Here is a 20,091-nt window from a genome sequence, read left to right as displayed (position 1 = left end):
TTGTCAGCTATATTTATTCAATATGCCAATAACTTTAATTTCGTTTTTTTTAACAATTATTATGACAACAGAAAATGAAGGCATTGGGATTTATGTAATTACCTGGGTGTAACACCAGCTTTCAGCCACAGGTCCACTGGACATCTCCCCAGGAGGAGGTGGGGTGGGAACCCTTGACATTGCCACTTATTGCAGGTTTATAGTATCAAGAGAGCAATCCAAGCTTCAGTAATTCTCCTAAAAAAAGGAATTCATCCATTTTGTTCATCCTTTTTAGGCGCGGGAAATACAAAAACTCTTATTACTGTGTTTACTAAATGATGCATCTGAAAATTAAACCTGAAAAGAGGACAATGGCTCTGCTGGGTGTCACAACCACTGGCGCTCAAAACCTGCAGGCTGAGCCCTCACACAATAATTTATAAAAACAAGCACCTCTGCATCACACACCACCACTAATGGCAATATTTCAACATTCCCTTGCAAATTACCACTCTGGCCACTCCAAAAGTGTTGTAACTTTCTTCAGGCTCTGCTCCTTTGACTTGCAGAGTACCCAGAGCATCATTAGCACAGTGCCTCAAGTTTTCACCCAGACATAATTCACAGGAACACTCAGTCACCTGGGAGGAGAACAGGCTCACACAACCCTGAGATTTCTGAATGGAGGGTAAGAAATCAGACCTGCATTTCAAGCAGTATTTTCTTTCACAAATCTTTAACACCAACAGAGCTGAAGAACTATAATAACACAAAGCCAGAAAACAGTTTGACTGAACTCCCAACAAAAAATAAAGTGATTTTGTTATGAATTAGCACCACCTAACAGAGCACTGCAGCTCCTCCTGCCCACCAGGAACTGAGGCACTTGCCCAGATCCTCACACCTGGCTACACAGCAGCAATTGGGCTGTGAAAGAAGACCAGTGAAAGAAGGTGGGCAATGATGGGGCAGCTCTGGGTTCCTGGCTGGTTCTCCTTTAAGGGAGGGTTTGCTGTCAGCTGTGGGCAGATTCCTGTCACAGGCACAGCCTCCCACTTAAGCCACCTCATTAAATTGCTAAAAAAGTGAAATGAACCCTGATCAAACCAGAAAAAAAATCAATTATTTCTGCCACAAAACGTTTTCTCTTAGTGCTGAAAGTTTCTTTAAACATATCCTGCTATCACTTAGAAGCACCCATCTTTCTGCAACATTTGACTGCTTCACTGTACAGCTCTTTTTAGCTGTGATAGAACAGCATTAATTGTCTTCCTCAAAAGATGTGATTGCACATCACTAATCATGATGGAACTCTCCACGGATGGAGCAACACTTAGAAACAAGGTTTTATGCAAACACTGGTAAAAAGCCACTGCAAGAGCATGTACAATTCAGTCATGATGTAACAAGTTCATTATTCCTACAGGAAGAATTCTGCTCTGTGAAATGCTGTGATCCTCACTGGATGTTTTCCCCTCTGCCTTTCTGGAACTGCTTCTCACTCGTGGTATGAAGCAGCCCTTCCACATCAAAGCCTGCTGACAGGTGATTGCTCTGAATCACAGGAGTATGAGAGCTTGAAAAGAAAGCTAATTCTCAGTTTTCACCAGATGAGGAAGCAGATTCTTTATAATAATATGCATTAATGAATCTCTACCAACAGATCTGCTATGACAGGGTGAAAACCAAATACTGAATAGGTCTCCTGTAAGATATGGATCCCTGAGACACTGAAAACTAACCATAAACACAATTTGGCTGTCTTTAACAAATGAGTTCTCCACAAATAAAACTAATATTTGTGGCAACATTCAGTACTTCATTAGTATTTTCTATAAATGAAAAACCAACATCATCCCTGAATTTAAGATAATCAAACTTGTTTGCTTCATGTTTTTTTAAGCAGGAAACACATCTATTGTGCATGTTGTGTTTACACAGTTTTTGCTTACATGGTTACAATTGGTTTTGATTCTCTGTACAGAACCACCCAGAGTAAAATTCCTGGGAAGGATACATATGAACTTCTGCTCTCATAAAGCAAACATTAGCACTTATATTACCATTACTTCTGGAAGCACATCCTACTCAGTGGTGACAACTGAAGCTGTTCCCCCAATGCAATGGATTTTGAGACAGAACCATATCCTGAAAGGGTTAAACAGCTTACCTCAGCCTGACTGACCCTGATTGCTGCTCCTTGATGCTCCACAGCTAAAGGCAAGAAGAACACAGCCCATTCCTAATTCTGTCATTTGCATGAGATGCACAGGACTGTCTGGTCTCTCATCTGTGCCTCAATTCTCCAGCCCATCAGACCAGCCAGCTCCCAGTAACCATGAAGGAGCAGCAGATCTGAGCCAAATTTGCTCTGAAGGGGTTTCTAAATTGGAAAAGCCTGAAAATAACTGCTGTACACAATCTCTTTTAAGAAAGTGTTCAGTGACCTTGGGCCAGCTACCAGTAGTTATCTGCCCACTCCCATCTCACAGCTAAATCAGCTTGAATCACTGCGAATTTAACTCTCAGCAAAGGTAGTTATTTGCAATTATTTTCAGGTCCATCTGTTGCCTTGTCTCTGTACCTGCTCTGCCCATGGCAGCTGTGCTTCAGAGGCTGCTCCCACCTGCTGCATGGCCTTTATTTAAGGAAGGCTTGATTTCACCTAAGGACACTTCTCAGGTCCTTCTGAACAGCCTCAGCCTTTTGTAAGGTTTCCCCTTTACTGCACCAGCACCAGACAAGTGATTTTCACGACCTCCTGATACACCTCTGAGGAACACATTAACACTTCACTTTTTTTGCATGGATTTACTAAGCCAAACACATTTTTAGACTGAGAAAACTGGCAGAATGCAGTAACTTTAAATCCTTGATACTGGGAGCCTGCATTGAGGAGCTGTCTGTATTTTTTAGTAAGTCTGAGCACACAACTTAAGCAAAACAAAGGACCAACCAAGGCAAACTGAATAATGGGAGAATGAATAAACAGAGCTTCTGATGCTCTGTTAACATGTCCCAAAAGACTGGGAGAAGGGTGGAAATGGTCTAGCAGTACTGCAGACCTGCCCTTCACTTTATTAAATCAATTAATTGGGATTTGGGTGGGGTGATGTGGATATTTACCAGAGCTACAAGGTGAGAGAGAACACAAGCTTTTACGATGTTGTCCTGAAATCAGAGGATTTTGGAGGTGTTTGGAGAGGGATTTTTGCAGTCTTTAGACTGACAGCCAGACCACCCTGAGTGGCCACCAGGGCAAAGCAGACCCTGCACAGGCAGCCTGAAGGTGAGAACAGAGATGCAACCCTTTGTTCTACAGGGCTCTACGTGGGGAGGAGACTAAATACTACTCTGGAGAAACTGTTTATGAATCATTGATCAGCCACTGTCATCAGCTCTGACAAAATGGTTTTCCAAGTACCAAGCCCTCATCACAGCCTATTAGGCCAAATGGTTGGGAACAGAGAGCTGCAGTTCACAAAACCAGTCAGGGAACGACTGGGTGGAATTCAATCAGTGAAGTGCAGGAAGACAGGTCTGCTATCTGCGGGATGAAACAACTTAGAGGGACAATTTTCATGCTAGAACCTGCATTTATTACTCTGCAGGCTATCATGAACAAAGCAGCAGAAATGAGGGAACATTATCAGACAATAGCTCCAAGAATTGTCAGGCAATGCTGTGCCTGTCTGGACACGGCCCAACAAACCAGTCTGTGTGGCCAGGCAGAAATGTCTGACCATCAGGGCAAACATGCACTGGGAGCAGGAAAACAAGCTTTAATGGATGGGTAAAGGAAGTTTCTGGTTTTCAAAAGGAAAATGAGATGTATTTTTAAAGGGTGTCAAGTTCCTTTCTTTGGATTTTTTTCCAATGAACTGATATACTGAATGTTGTACAGCAGCCAGTGCTGATTTAATTCAGAGTTTGTGTTCATTGTCCTCATTGAACACTTTGTGTTCAAAAAAAAGAAAAAGTCAAAGGTTCTTTGCTTGTACTTCCAGACCCCAAACATGATGGGCTTATCACTTCTACAGGTCTGTTAAGGAAGGTATTGGCTTCACCTGGTAATCACTCTGCAAATAGATTCTGTTAAATCTGGATCTCCCAGGAGCTGATCCTCCTACAGTGAGCAAGTAGGCAGAAATAACATAAAAGAAGGAGATTTCTCAAAGCACATTTTATTTAGGAATTAACTGAAGTGCCATCCTAGTCAAACAAATACTTATGCTGAACTTAAAGCCATGTGAAATTGATTATTGTTAATTAATTACCTGCACACACAGTATAAAGAAAGCACAGGCTACCTTCCAAAATATGTATTTGCACATATTTTCATCAAAAGCTGTATCAGATCTCCATTTTCTCAACTTTTAAGAATAGATCTTAAGATTCAAAGTTACTTCCTACATCAATAGCATGAATTTCAAAAATATCATCTTGTCTCCCCTGTCTGAAATTGAGTATTTATCAACATTATTCCGAACAAGGTTACTTTTTAACCTCTCAGAGCTAAACAAGAGCACATCCCCAGTCTCTTACATCTTGTGCTGGAATTATCTCAACTTTGTCACTGAAAAAGTGACTAGCTTAAGAAAGCACTTCTTTCTAATTATGTATTAGTAAATACATAATTTAGAAACCAAATATAGTTTATGAAGTTTTGAGGGTTTGGCTTTAATAAAAAATCCAAAATAAGTTCTTCTTCATTCAGTAACATCAACTCCCAAAAACTCATTCAAAATAAACATGGTGTAGTTACAGAGCACTTACTTAATTTCCTCTCATTAAATGATCAGTGAATAAAGTATTACATGGTATTATATAATTAGTATGTAAGTGTTTTATATAAAACTAGCAATATTTGTTCAAGGAATGTGTTTAGTTTTTCAAATTATGAAGAAGACATTCTTGGGAAAAACACCATCTTCCCACTTCTTGGCTGAGGAAGAATATATGTATGAATATAAAAATGAAGGAAACAAACAAACCAAATCAAAATAGTTATGTCTGAAGTGAAAGACATTCTAAGGCCAAAGATAAAATTATTTCTGCACTGCCCCACCTGGACCCAGCTGGATCACACAGTTCTAGGCAGCACCAGCTTATGAAGGCCAAACCATAGAAGAGTGAAAAAAGCCAAGTTCCTTTCTCACTGATCACAGAAGGATTCGTGTAACAGCCACCCACCACCTGGGTCACACTTATTTGGTGGCATGAAATGCCTATGGCTTGCAATTTGTTTGTTTAAGATTTTGTCTTATAAGCTAATTAAGCTTACATAAATGCCTACCATTTTTACTAGTAAGTAGAAAAAAAATGAACTTTGCAGGAAATAGGATTGTTTTCTTAATTAGTAAGATTTGCATCTCTTCACAATTGATCTTTTTGAAAGAATTGCTCTTGTATTTCCTAAACAGCTAACTATTAAACTAAGTTTCCTGCTGGATGATCCACAACACAATAACAGATGCCTGAAAGGTCTATTAAGCTCAGGCAATTTTCCAATTTGTTCAGTTATTATCTCCTCTGAAAACACACTTATGATATACCTACGAAAATTTAAATACTGTGTTCAGCATTTATGGATTTTTTCCATCACTGCATCATTTGAGTGAGCAGAATTGCTCACACTTACACAACTGCAATAACATATATCCATCCCCTAAGTTAGAAAACTTCTAAGTTAAGGAGGTGTCTCTTTCTCGGCTGTTTTGATGGCCTGAAAAGGCTCGGGGTGGCCTTGGGACAGCCCGCGCTCCAAAGGACGAAAAGAGTCTTCAGGTTTTTTCTCGGTCTTCAGTGTTTATTAGTTTTTATCGACAAGATTTTCTCTCGGCCCGACAGAGGTCTGCACAGCAGCCGGCCATGAGCACACTGAGAGCCCCCGGGGCGGTCACTTATCTTTATACCCAAAACTATGTATAAGATATTTACCTATTTTCCCCAATACCTTTCACCCTTATTGACAAGTGCACTTTTAGTAAGAACCAATCCCAAAGTGCCACCATCACCACAGAAAATGGAGGCCAAGAAGAAGAAGAAGGAGGCCAAGAAGAAGAAGAAGAAGGACAGGACACGCCCCAATTCCTCCATCTTACTTCTCTAGACCCCCCTATACTGAAATTCTAAAACCTGTGTTTCACACTCTAATTAACCTATCCCTTCACCATTTATCCCAGTGAAATCCTCCCATCCTCATACAGGTGTCCTCTCCCGTGCAGGATCAAAGTCCAGCCACCAACACTTCTGGCAACATTCCAGGACCTCTGAGCCCCCCAAGGGTTATCTCGGTGTCTCTGCACATCAGCCCTGAGGTGCTGAGATCCCACAAGGAGGTACTAGAGTTTGTGTTATCTGCAGTACTTCTAACATGAATAATTTCTCCTTTTTGTGGCAAAAGAAGGGAACAGCAGTTGGGTTACACACAGGAAACCCCTATAACACTTACTGAGGAGGCAGCCCATAACACTTAGAAAGGTTTGAGACTTTTTTGGAATATGATATTAAAAATGCTTATTTAAGTATATGTTTGCTCTGGAACCACACAACAGCAACTAAGTTGACACAAACCCAGCTTTGGGGCTTAAATCAGAAGCTCTGGCAGCTCCTGTGTGCTTCATGCTCACCGTGTCACCCTTGCCATGCCACAGCCCTGCTGGAAGCCTGTGCCCTGCCAGGAGACACAATCAGCAGCCACACCAGCCAATTCATGACTCTCTCCGCACTCTTCCAGCGAGGAAAACAAATCCTGCCATGGACTGGGCTGTGACAGCTGAGAAACTCCATACACACCCTGTCACCCCTGCCTGGGGACAGTAAACTCCTGCAAAGAGAGGGCAGGCAGCTGGGGTCACAGGCATCTCAAAATAGCTGCAACTAAGACTCCAGAATTTAAAAGCACATCCTCATGGTGCTTCCAGCAAAAAGGCCCCAGCAAGGCAAAACCCAGCACGTGGGAAATGCCCAACTTTTCAGAAGGATGATGGTGTTCCTATGTCTGGTGACTCTGAGGTCAGCAGCTCAAAATTAGCAAGAGAATACTATTAGTTGTAAAAACTGTAAAGTTGCTTACATGCTATTTTCAGGCTTTTCTCTCAATTTTCTTTCCTATCCAAAGGCTTTGAAAAATAAAGTTGAATTTTACCTCAGCTGTGAGAAAGCCCAAGTGCTCAGCAGAGCTGGAACTAAAGCTGTCTAGTTTACATCACTGATAAAAATGCCTCAGCATTTGCCTTGCATTATTGTTCTATAATACAGAAAACCCGCTGTGCTCTGTATTAGCTATCCCAGACCATCCCCTACAGCAGTCATCTATGCATTTCCCTGGAGAAGAAATGCAAGATTATTTCTTACAGCATTTTTCATTTTCATTGCCCAGTCTAGTTTTACAGGACCCAAAAGAGGTGTATTTCCACCACGATTCCTCTTGGGAAAATATTCTATTCAAATAATCTATTGCTGTTGGGGTTTGTTTCCTGGTATAGAGCCAAAGTGATCTTTTCCCCTCCTTAGTTTCACTCCATTACTCTTACTCCAACAAATCACTGACATGTGAAAAGTATTTTAAATGAAGACATTTTTTCCCTAAATGCTTCAGTTCCTCACAATCAAGAGTTCACCAAATCAAAAATGCTAATCTTCACTTTCTTCTTTGCACTTGGAACAGGAGTTTAAGCCAACAGAAAGCCGACTGCAATTGTAACAAAGAAATATCTTTTTCTAGCGGATTCACAGCTAGTCTAGTGTGGTATGGGTTGTTTTGGTTTTCTTTTCCTTTAAAATCCATCAGGAAAGCACTGGCCTGCACTCTCTGGAGAGAGGTGCTGTATTGTCATTTGCTGCAAAGGAGCTGTACAGGGCAGCAGAACGATCTCCTCATTATCTTCTGCAGACTGGCATCACCTGCAAAGCTCACACTGAACTGGTACAACTGCTGTCAGCAGGCAAAAGCTCACACTCACAGATGCTCTCAGGAGGGGGCTGATCAGTCATTTGTTGCCCTGTTGCCTCTCATGGCAAAGCAGTGGTCACATTGAGCACACAGCTGCATCTCAGAGACTCTGAGAGTCACAGCTCATTTCAGGCCCCCTCTATGCCCGAGTGTCAGACTTAAAGCAAAAAACAAGTGATACTTTAAAGCTAGGAAATTGAGAAAAAAGGGTCTAAAATTCAATTATGCCAGAGGACCAAACTGCATTTGATGTTAATTTGTCCCAACAGTCTTGAAATTGAGCTAATCCACAACAGCTGATTAGACACATCCTAGGAAAGACAGGCCAAGAGCTGCACACACACTTGCTTTGGTGAATATGAAGCAGTGATCTCTAAAAGCCATCCAGGCCAGCAAAACTTCACATCTCAGGACTGGACTGCAGCTAAACTGGTTTAGACTCACAGAGATAAAGAAAATCCTAAAAGTTCATAGAATATCCTGAGTTGGAAGGACAACAGCTCACAAATTAGTCCAACGAAACTGGCTTCTGAATTTCAAATACAAGTGGACAACTTCTACCATTCAAAACACATCCAGGTACTGTTTTGCTTATACTTCAGAATTTAAGAACCATTCTGATATAATCTGTTTGAGACCCCTTTTTCCACTACAAAAACAACCCAAAGCTCGGCAGTTTCCTGTAAGTTTCCCCACTGACACACTCTTAGTTGCTCAAGCCAGAAGAATATTTCCCAAGTAAGCAGCAAGGCAGAGAGGCTGGCACAGGCCTGTCGGGGTGGCCTGGCTGTGCAGTAAATAGATTTGGTTTCATCCTGGGTGCTGTCAAACAAGGCAGACCAGAAGCAGATGTGAGTGTGCTGCTTTCTGCCTCGGTGCACACATAGGAGACAGTGAATCATCCCACCCCACACACGCAGCACAACGCTCTCCCAGAGCACAGAAACAAACAGCAGGGAAAAAAAGAGATTTACTACCAGGAAATCAAGAAGTCAGCCAGCACCAAGTGCTGAGCACCTCTTTACAAGTGACTCTGGAAAGCTCTGAAGGCTCAGACACTGTAATTTATGAGTGACCCAGACTAACACTTGATGATGTTACTGCCATATATCTTTCCCCTCAGCACTCAGTGAGCAGAGTCTCACACTTGTTGGAGGGGATGGCACCTTTCCAAACACAACTGCTATTTAATCATTAAAAATGATGCCTGGCCTGTAAAACAATATTCAAAACCACTGGCTACAGAATAAAAGTGGATTTTGCTTGTTGATCTTATTAATATAACTAATCATAGAAACTAACTCTGGGTATAAAGTTTGCCACACACAAATTTTGAGCAGTTTACTGCCTACTGAAGCTTTTCTTTCACTTCTAGTTATATCATGCTTTCCTTCTCTCTTCCCTTCCTCTTTTTTTTTTTTGAAGGGGAAAACCCCCACTTCAGCAGAATGTTACTAAAAATGCCCTTTTCTGCCATAAGCAAGACAGGACCTCCCATAGTCACAAGCCTCTCATGAGATGCAACAGTATTAATTCAAATATTTCAGATTTATTTACTGTATTCTTTACCCTGGATCAACCACCTGCCCAGTGGATTTTGCAAAACTTGCCTAAAATGTATTTATGCAAACTTCTTCAGTATAAGTAGTTTCAGTTTCTTAGAAACTATATCACCATTGCAACACAAATATTATTCTGCTGCCATTTTAATTTAAATTTGCTCGCTATATGCACATAAATAAACAAAAAAATTCTACCTTGACATATACTCTGCAGAGATCAGAGAAACGCACTGCAAATAGATTTCATACATTTTATTCCTCTGAAACCACCATACGCCAAGTGCAGTGCCAGATCCAAGAGTGAGATCACGCCCACTTGGACAGTCAGCACAGCAATGCATTGCATTAACCTGCAATCACACAAATCAGAGATTTCAGACAGCTTCGTCTTCAGAATAACATTTTCAGAGCTGAGAAGTTTGACTTTAAATAAGTTCACATAGACTCTATGTGGAACTTTCCAATTGCATTAAAAAAACAGCTAAAAAGAGGTATAAATCCAGATGTACACAAATAATTGCTGCAAGTAACTTTGCACACAGTACAGACACATTAAAATTACTATTTTGTCCTGTTACAAGAACAGTAACTCAACTTGATATGTAAATATCAGTGTACCCACTGGTACATCTGACACTTACAAAAAGGAGCTAAGATTTAATATTTTCATTGTATATTGCTCCATCGCTGAAGCTGAAGAAACTATATTAACCACTCATTATATAAATTCATTACAAACAAGTTCTGGTTTTATCTTCAAGAGTTTTGATTACAAACAAGTAATTCTGAAACTAATCTCAGTTAACAAGGAATCTGTTTTAAAATTTAAGAAAAACTGCCACTAAAGAGTCATGGTTTTGTTGCTGAGGTAATGTCTACATATTAAGTAATTCAGAGCCCTATTGTGAAGACAGTAAATATGTGTCTCCTCTAAAGAATTTAGAGGAATTATTAGCTAATCTGAATCACTAGAATAATTTACCAAGTGCTTGAAACAACAGATAACTTGTGTTGAGATTTTTCTTCGACTTAACCCAGTGGTTTTTAACTTAAACTCTGTGTACTGAAATCATCTGTATTTCATAGGCTACAGGCCCTGCTAATGGAGAAAGCAGATTCATCAATTAGAAACCGAATCTGAATAAAGAAAGCCAGGAAAATGAAAGCTTTTGTGAACTTTTCCAAGGAAAAAGTCAGCATGGAACAGAGAACTAGAAAGCAGAACACCAGAGGAGAAAGCAATACCAGCTATTCCTTAGGCCAGAGAAGCTCAATTCCAGCTGTTCAGGCAGCAACTGCTGATGCAACCACCCCAAACCCTTTTAGAGACGCCCAAAAAAAAAAAAAGCTCTCTAATTAATTTGCTGAACATCCAGCACACAAGAAAACAAGGCATTAGGAAGAAATCAAGTGCAAGTCATCACCCCCCATTTCCTTCATCTCCATTCGCAGCCCTACTCACAAATCGATTTTGCAAAAGACTTGACCAACTGGTAAGTGAGCTCTTGGGAGGGGACCAACATTAAAGGAACTACCAGGAAGGAGGCCAAGAGAAAGCTTGGCTCCCAGGTTTCACCCAGTGATCCTTTCCACTGCACAACAATAAGAGGTTCCCACCCCATGAACTTTGGAAGTTTCCCAACTCTGGAGACATTTACTCCACCAACAGCAGCACTGCCCATGCCAAGAGCTACTCTGTTGCGCTCTCCCTGGCACACAATTGCTTTTTCTTAAAGCACACAGGTGTAAATTGCACATCAAATGATACTTCACCCTCGAACAAGTTAAGAATTCTTAAGTCACAATATAGTGCAAGGAGCAAATGCCACATCAACCACGATGAACTAATGCAGACTGTTACAATTAAAAGTAGCATGTGTAATATTTTTCGCCCAAAAATGAAGTGATAAATGGGAAATGCAAGGCAGTATCAAGGATAAGTAATCTAATTCAGGGAATTTGGATATGCGAGCTCTCTGGATTATTCCATGCCAATGATTTTCTGAATCAGCTGAAAGAGTATCTGACTTTCCACTACATTTCCCAAATGCTATATGCAAACACTCATCACAACAACGTTGACAGATACACGCATGGCTGCAAAGTGATTCCTTGTACAAAACATAAAAAACGTTGTAGCTGATAAAGAATAATTTTAAGCCAGGCTACCAAAAAACACATTGGAAAGCTATTAAATTTGGATAAAAAGGAACCAACACAGCTGAGGTTTCTAGCTGAGGGTTTTTAGGTTAAGCTCTCTCCAATACTGAACACACACTCCTGCCAAAATTCCACCACACAAGTTGAATAGCTTAAACATTACCAAAACCCCACATTTATGCAAAATACTCACTCTGTAACACAGTTACACTTCTTAAGAAACCCACTGAACTAAGGCAAGCGACCATCTTCTCTCAGTTAAGAAGTACAACATCAAAATTACCACCACCTCTCACAGAGCTGCAACAAATCTCCACAAGGTACTGAGGACAAGCTGAATGAGAGATTTCCTACTTCCATGTGAAGGGATAATTCCAATAGGAAGCCTTTTGATATGAGTGGGACAAGAAACAACAGAATCTCACAGGAACATGAACTGGAAATTTTCTCAAGAAATCAAAGGAAGGAAGGTCTCTTGTGAAAATGTACGTATTTTGTAGAGGGGAAAGAGAATCGTGGAATGGTTTGGGTTGGAAGGAAACTTGAAGATCATTTATTCCAGCCCCCTGCCATGGGCAGGGACACCTTCCACTGTCCCAGGCTGCTCCAAGCACAATCCAACCTGGCCTTGGACACTGCCAGGCATGGGGCAGGCACAGCTTCTCTGGGCACCCCGTGCCAGTGCCAAGGTACAAGAGGCTCTTGGAGACCACAGGCAAGACCATTAGTCAAGCACTGAGGCAAGTAACTTCTCTATTTCATCCCAAAATCCAGGGCCAGGACATCCAGGACAAAATGCACCGTCTTCATGCTTTGATTGGGAGCACAGCATTTTGAAGATCCCAGGATTTTATGACTACAGGTACCAGGCTCCTGCTTCTGGCAAGTGTAACAATCTCACTTAAGACTTCCTTAGTCTCAACCAGGTTTTGCTAAATACACAGGAAGCAGACTGCTTTTGACAAGGAGACAGAAATGCCCATAAGGAGCATATGAACCTGTCACAAAAACTGCGAGAAAAAAACCCACCAAAAATATCCACTTGTCATCAACATGAAAATATAACAAAAAAAAAAGAAAAAAGCAGGCTGAGGTGGTTTTGTAAGGCAAGACACACAGAAGCCTATGCCTGGGCATACCCAAAGCACCTGGAAACTTTCAACAGGACAAATTTCTAATTACCACCACCACCATAACTGCATGGGATGCAAAGAGAAAAAAAGTGAACAGATGTGAAGAGACTGTATATGAAAAACAATGCAGACTGTCTGCCAAAGCAGGCTGAAAACCTGGGAAGAATGAATGAAGCGAGAAGTTAATGAGATTTAAGGGCAAGTCAACTGTTTCCTGTTGCTGTCCTCAACTATTTCTTCTCCACTCCAACTTATGCTGATAATGACAACTGGTTTTATTCTCTCTACTGTATGTTTATGTTCAGGTGCTTTTAAAAGCACAAAAAACAACAGAGAAACACAACCTACAGGAAAAAAAAAAAGAGGGAAAAAAAGTAGTTTTACGTGATTTCAACTGAACATGCAAAACTGTAAACAGCATGATGGCTGAAATCAGTGATTAGGGCCAGAGAGAAAACTTGGTAGCTTTTCAAATTCATTTTATATTTGTCTATAGCATATACAAGTTTTTAATAGCAACAAGTAGCTTGCGCCGCCTATGCAAGTACAGAATGTAATTCTTTATTTTCACTGACAGTTTAAAAGCAGGCTGCAAAGTACCAAAGTTAAAAGTTTGGCAGAAAACTGTTTCAAGGGAATATAACACCAAGGATATTTCTGGATATTTAAAATCTCAGATTTCCAGAAGAGAGTTAAATACAGTTTCTGCTGATGTACCAAAGGCTGACGAATTTGCAGCTTTATACACAAAAGGCATATTGTTTAAAAATTATTTTCCCTTTCCTGAGTAAATATCCCCTTGCAGAGTGAGGGGGAAATAACCATGCAGTAGACACACGCTGGAAATCCTTCACAAACATTTATGGTTATCCTGGTCACACATCCCAGAAGGCCCAGAGAGAAGCCAGGTAAAATACTTCCAGAAGTGACAGTAACTAAAAAGGGATATTTATTTCCAGAAATAATACAACTACAAGTACAGAACAGAAAATGAGACATTTCTGTTAACCTTTTTTTCTAATGGTTAAAACAAAATGCCTTGGCAGTCATACAAATGGTTTAGCTCAGAACCACTGTGGTAAAAAATCCTGTAACCATATGGGATATCTATCAAAATAATGCTTTCGGCAGAACTGATAAGGATAAGGAAGGACTCTACTCGACTCTGTCACAGATTGTTCTTCCTGGCAGGAGGTTCGAGACAATCCTTTTTGTCCCAATACTATTTTTATGACTCTCGACACCTATTTAGAAAAGAAATTTAGAATACAGTCACAAAGCAAAGCTACGTTTTAAAACGGATTGCTGATTCCAGTATCCTACAGTTTAAAAAAAACCGAGACCTCAGCCTGAGCGATATCGATATTCCCTTTGTTTTGCCGCTTTCCATTCTTTACGGTCTTTCTCACCTACTTCTGCCCTCGAACAGCCTCAGTGTGATGCAAATCCTCCCCGGACTCCCGGGAATTTCAGCAGACGACATCATCAGGTGAAACCAGCCTGACTCAACTCCACTTCCTGACCATGGCTAAGATGGAGCGCGCAGCCGAGGGGAGCACTGCTCACACACCATCCCCCGAACCCCGCCACAAACTTTGCCGCAGCCCAAAGACGGCCAACAACCAGAACAACCTCCCAGCCACCACCCCCTCCCCCGCCGCCTCTTTCTGCTTTCTCACACGGCGTCAACTTCCCAAGCCAAACCGCACCGGGGGTATTGAGGGCACGGGCGGGGAACACCGCGCTGCTCCAGGGGCTCTCCGCGGCGGGCAGCGCTCACCGGGGCCTGCGGGATGCGGGGATCGCTCGGACCGCGGACAGCCGACACCGCCCGGCCCGGAGCACGGCCCGGCCCTCCCGCAGCACCTCCCGGCGCTGCCCGAGGCCACAACAAAGCCTTTCCCCCTCACCCCTTGCCCCCGGCCCGGCACGTACCGGATCGCGGCGCTGGCGGGGCGGCGCGGCGGGGCTCATTCCGCCGGGGCGGGGACGCTGTGACGGTCACCGGCGCCCGGCGGGAGGCGAAGGCGGCGAGCCCGGGCGGCGGCGGAGCCGCATCGCTGCCCCCGCGCCGAGTCCCGCTGCTCCCGGCCGTGCCCGCCCCGCGCTCGGCACCTCCCGGCTCCCGCACGGCCCCGCTCCCGCCGCACTTCCGGGAGGGAGCGGTCACGCGGCCGCGGGACGCGCCGCTTCCATCCGGGAACGCGCGCGGGGCGGGGCGGGAGCCGAGTGGGCCGGGCCGAGCCGAGCCGAGCCGAGCCAAAGCAAACCGAACCAAAGCAAACCAAACCAAACCAAACCGAACCAAACCAAGCCAAACCGCCAAACCGAACCGAGCCAAACCAAACGCTCAGTGTGAACGCTGCCGGGGACCTCAGCGGCTCCTCGGGGCTCGCAGAGCTACCCCAGAGCACAGCACATGGCGCAGGACCGCGTCCCGGTGGTTCTGGAATATCTCCGCTCCTCACCCTCTCTGCGCAGTCTGTTCCAGAAGGGAGCTCTGCTCTGCTCTTCCCCGTGCTCCCGTGGAGCTTCCTGTGCCTTCCCCTGGCCTCGTGTTCCCTCTCTTGCCCGTCCAGAAGGATGGGGCGCTTCTCCTGAGGGGCTGCGGCAAAGGGATTGTTCAGCCTGGAAAAGAGAAGTTTGGGGTGACCCAATTGTGGCCTTGCAGCACTTGAGGGGAACTTACTGGGAAGATGAGGCAAGGATATTTACATAGCACGTAGTGACAGAACGGGGTGAATGGGTTCAGATGGAAAGAGTGGGTTTAGATCAGATGCGAGGAGAAAAAATATAAATATTGAAGGTAGTAAGGCCCTGGCACATGTTTCTGTGGCTGCCCCATCCCTGCAGGTGTCCAAAGCCAGGCTGGACAGGGCTTGCAGCCACCTGGGATAGGACAAGGTGTCCCTGCCATGACAGGGGGTGGAACAAGATGAGAATCCAGGTCACCTTCTAACCCAAACCATTCCATGGTTCTCCTGCTTGGCACCACCTGGCATCATATTCTTGGCACCCCTTTAGGTATTTATACACATTAATGAGGTTCCTTCTCAGCTCTCTCTTCTCAAGGCTTAACAGGCCAGGCCCAGCTCCCTCAGCCTTTCCTCATAAATGTTCCAGTCCCTCAATTTATCCTCATTGCCCTCCTCTGGACCTCTGCTCCAAACGGTCAGCAGGGCTCCTCTGAGGACTTCTTATTTACTTATTTTTATTTTGTTTTGTTTTTCAGATGATACTGACCTGAAATTGACCTGAAATTGTCACTCGCAAGCTCTGTCTGCTCCCAGTAATGGGGCTGCAGAAGAGCCAGTCCTCAGTGACGGTTCCCCCATGTACAGGGCTGGTGTTGGGCTCTCAGCTTCTCACCCTGCCCACAGATCTGCTCCAGGCTGGCACAGACACTTCAATATCTTCAGTCCACAGCCCCTGACCAGGAAATCTTCTGCTCCCTCCACAAATATTCACCACCCAGCAGTTCTCAGACCTGTTGGTCACATCTGTTTCCTTTTGAACCAGGTGAATTTCTCTACATCACAGAAGTAGTTGCTTCTAAAAATACATGGTGTGATAATTTGTAAATTACATGCACAGTACTGCAGAATTCCCCGTGGAGGTCTGAAAATAAAACGTAAGCAATGTGTTTTGCTTTGTTTTTCAAACAAACAGGGCTTTAAAGAAAACATCCTCTATGGAGACAATTAAGACCCAGTGACACCTTAATTGCTTCTCTTGAGAATGAGCACTAAGAATGCACACACAGAGCATTGTGCTGTGTAAGGATACCCAGGCTAGCAAGGTCTCAAAATCGATACAACTGCATTAGTGAGGCTCAGAGCCCTGGATAATTCATCCTGCAGAGAAAAACTGCCCTGACAGGGCCATACTGCCTTTGGTAGTACTAGTTCTCTCAGAGCTATTTCATGAACCTGTTCAGCACTGCACTCTATTTTCAGATGTCTCAGCAGTTTTTGTTTATTTGGAGTCTTTTTCACACCAGCCCTTTTAGGAAACAACTTTACATCCACAGCCAGTGCTTACTCCATTTAGTGAGCAGGATTCTTGCAGGGGGACCAGGCTGCTTTTACGTTGCCCACTACTTAGAAAAAAACACAGTAAACATTTGTCATTCGTGAGAAACACAAACAGAACACAGAATGTTTGGTCTTGTGAGCCGAGCAGTTGAGTGATTGGAGACACTGTTGCTACTGGGAAGTGAAAGATGACCATTCTTTCACAGGGCAGAATTCAGTAACTTAGTGAAAATCAGGAGTGCATTTCTAGTTGTAACTGAAGAGTCTGCAACGGGAATCTTAGGATTTAAATAGAGTAACTTGGCACATAAGAAAATCAGTAAGTGAATCTTTGTGTCTAGTAACCATCACCTCCCTTAAATCCCACTCTAGAGAAAGTCTGCAAAGATGAATCATTAACAGAAGTTGTGGAAAACATGCATATTTGCCAGCAGTCAAAAGGTGAGATTACAGCTCATGCATCCCTTGGGCTGAAAAGTTCCTTTGCTCCCCCTCAGATGTTGTGGGGTGTGGGCACATGCCATGGCAGGGTGTGTAAATGGGGGCCAAGCAGAGCTGCTGCCACCTTCCAGATCTGGAGTCCCCACTTGATTTTAGCAGAAGTTTAACTTATTTTCCTTTACTTTTAATCCACTGCTTAGTGCTGTTTCCTGCTGTTCCCCCTCAGATTCCCATTTTGCACCCTCTCAGTGCTGAATTAAAGTGCCCCATGCAGTGTTGGTCTGTTGTGTAACACTCAGGTGAAATTCTGTCACTTCAGGAGGCATCGGTGTGATTTGCATTTTGGCAGCACTTAGTGGGTCAATTGAGATGAGTGACCCTTCGTGCCAAATGTTTTACCAAACACAGAGTTTGTAATGTAGTTATGACAGAAATGGGGGAGAAAAACAAGGCAGGGTGAGGTGATTAAGCACACTTCCAGAACAAAGATTTTGGCAGAGACCAGAGGAAGGACAAAACTTTCCTGGGTCCAGAGTGAATGCCTTGGGTCATGCTTCCTCAGACCAGGCAGGAGGACTCACAGGAATATCCTCTTAAAATATACACCATTTTCTGGCAGGACCTTCATGGTATTTATACTTTTCAAAAAATTGTTCAGAAAGAGACCATGCTAGTTTATTTTCCTAAATAAAACTCAATACTGAATGTATTTAATTTCCAAATTACATCCTGGGAAACTGTATGTCTAAAGACACCTGAAGAAAGCACAATGGCTGTTGTAGTTGTTTTTAATTGTACACACAGCCAGTAGTACTGACTCCTCTATTTAGACTGCCCATCACTTCTCATTGTGAAAAGGCTCTCAATCCACACATTTCTGTGTGAGGAAGGGTTGTTTAATGTGAAAGGCCTCTAAAATAATTTTATTTATTGCTCCTAGAAAGATTAGGAAAGCATATTAACATGTAGCTATAAAAGGATTAGTATGTGGAGATTTTCAGTGCTCTAGTCTGGGCAGGCAATACAGTGTGATCAAGTTTCAGGCTGTTGGGAGGTTCACCTTAGATAAACCCCTCAAAACACAAATTCTGTCTGCTATGGTTTTAAACATGGTATTTCTTGTGCTTCTATGTGAAATATGATTTATTCTAGGTTGTTGATGAGATTTCTTCACCCTTGTTTTGTGGTATGAGGTGAGCTGAATTCAGCTGCTGCACATGGTGATGTTAACTCCCAGGGCCTGTAAATAGATTGGTTTTAGTATTACTCCCACAGATTTGGGAGTAATAAAAAAGGGAAGTACTTGCATATGTAAACATGAATTGAAGTGATTTGCAAAATGCAGTTGTGAGTGGAAGCCATTCTCCACTCAATAAGTAGTCACATTTCAATGGTGAAATTATATATCCTAATTACAGATTCATCATAAATCTCTGAGATATTTCTGCTGAAAGGAGCCATTTATATACATGTGTGTAAGCACATTGCTGCAATAAGTTTTCAAGATCCACAACAGGATTATGTCACTAAAATAACATTTTTGAAAGAAATTAAAGACAGGAATTTTAATTTAATCTGTTTTTTAATCAGGGTAATTATTTCATTAACATATTCTAGAGAAATCCACTGCAAGCAACCCGAGAGAGGGCAAGTATTACATGATTTCTGTTTTCTTTTTCTGTCTGTTGTCCAAATGTGAGCACTTTCTGGAGGAATCATGATAAATCCATAGCATCTTATTTCATTCAACCCTATTTACTTTTAACAGAGCCAGCAGACAACACTGCAAATGTGCTGCCAAGATGTATGGGTGACTTTGCATTAAGTAAATGCAAAGGCAGATCTAGCTGATATAAATCACTATTATATGGGCAGTTTTAATAGAGTGAAAAATTTCAGCAGGAAAGTTTTTTGTCTTTTTGTAATAGAAGGGCCTCAGAATTTTAATTGCTGTTTGGAATTTAAAGTTCCAGGGTATAAAGATATTACTCAATTTAGAGTGACTTTCCCACCTTAAATTGTTTTTATATTTTCCTGGATTTCCTTTCTGAAAAAGGGAAAAAAAAAAGAATAAAACTGTTAAGCCATGACAAGCACCTAATTTCCTACAAAGTGGTGATACAGCCTTGAAATTATTCAGTAGTGTTTCAACAGAATGGGTCTTCAATTGGAAAGGTCAGTGTTTTGAAGCCAGCACTCTTCACTGTGAAATATCTGGTAGTTTGCAGGAAGGTTTCAGCACAGATGCAGTTTCCCTGAGAGGGGAGGGTGACACTGGAGGAGTGAAGTGTTCCTGCCAGTGGCTGCAGCACAGAGCCTGACTGGGGGTGAGTCACAGCCAAGTCTCTGTTTTTCCTGATTCAGTGTGAGTTTTGATCTTCTATCTTTCACCACAGATAAAAAACCACCAAGCTCCTGTAACCACCAAGTATTCTCTGTTTATACTTTGCATAAACAAACACTGGTTTTAGCAGAGGCTTGAACTTGGGACTTCCAAACTTTGCCTGAGCTCAGCTGGGTGTGAGCTTCCCTTTCTTCTTCCACTAAAATAAATAAATAAACACTGGACAGATTTTCATGCAAAATGTGAAAACGTTTCAGTTTTCTAACTTTCATAAGACAGGCACAGGTTTCCCAAATAGTTTCAGTCAGTTTTTCAACACATTTTATTTCAAGAGGTGCTTATAAGTTATTAGTGTTAAAAAAGAATTATTAAAAAGAATTTGCTTTGTATTGTCATGTTCCTTTCCCTCAGTTTCTGTGTTTGTGCTATTCACTGTTATGCCATAAAATAGAGAGCAAGGACTTCAAAGCAGGTATCC

The 20,091-nt window shown here is 42.5% G+C and overlaps 1 protein-coding gene across 2 annotated transcripts in view; it reads right to left on the bottom strand.

Annotated features, from left to right (window-relative positions):
- Positions 1–14,940, bottom strand: part of SPOPL (speckle type BTB/POZ protein like) — a 32,802-nt gene extending 17,862 nt beyond the window's left edge. For both annotated transcript variants that reach the window (XR_009275003.1, XM_058809578.1), the window contains exons 1-2: positions 14,730–14,940; positions 103–237 (exon numbers count right to left, since the gene is read on the bottom strand). Coding sequence is in view for 1 of the 2 variants with exons in the window: in XM_058809578.1 (XP_058665561.1) it covers positions 103–180 (78 nt within the window). In the remaining variant the exon portion in view is untranslated. The remainder of the gene's footprint in view (positions 1–102; positions 238–14,729) is intronic.
- Positions 14,941–20,091: the final 5,151 nt, after the last annotated feature.

The sequence above is a fragment of the Ammospiza caudacuta genome, chromosome 8 (genome assembly GCF_027887145.1).
Source record: "Ammospiza caudacuta isolate bAmmCau1 chromosome 8, bAmmCau1.pri, whole genome shotgun sequence".
Taxonomy (NCBI): Eukaryota; Metazoa; Chordata; class Aves; order Passeriformes; family Passerellidae; genus Ammospiza; species Ammospiza caudacuta.
Note: the sequence above shows the minus strand (reverse complement) of the source record. Positions and strands in the feature narration are given on the sequence as shown.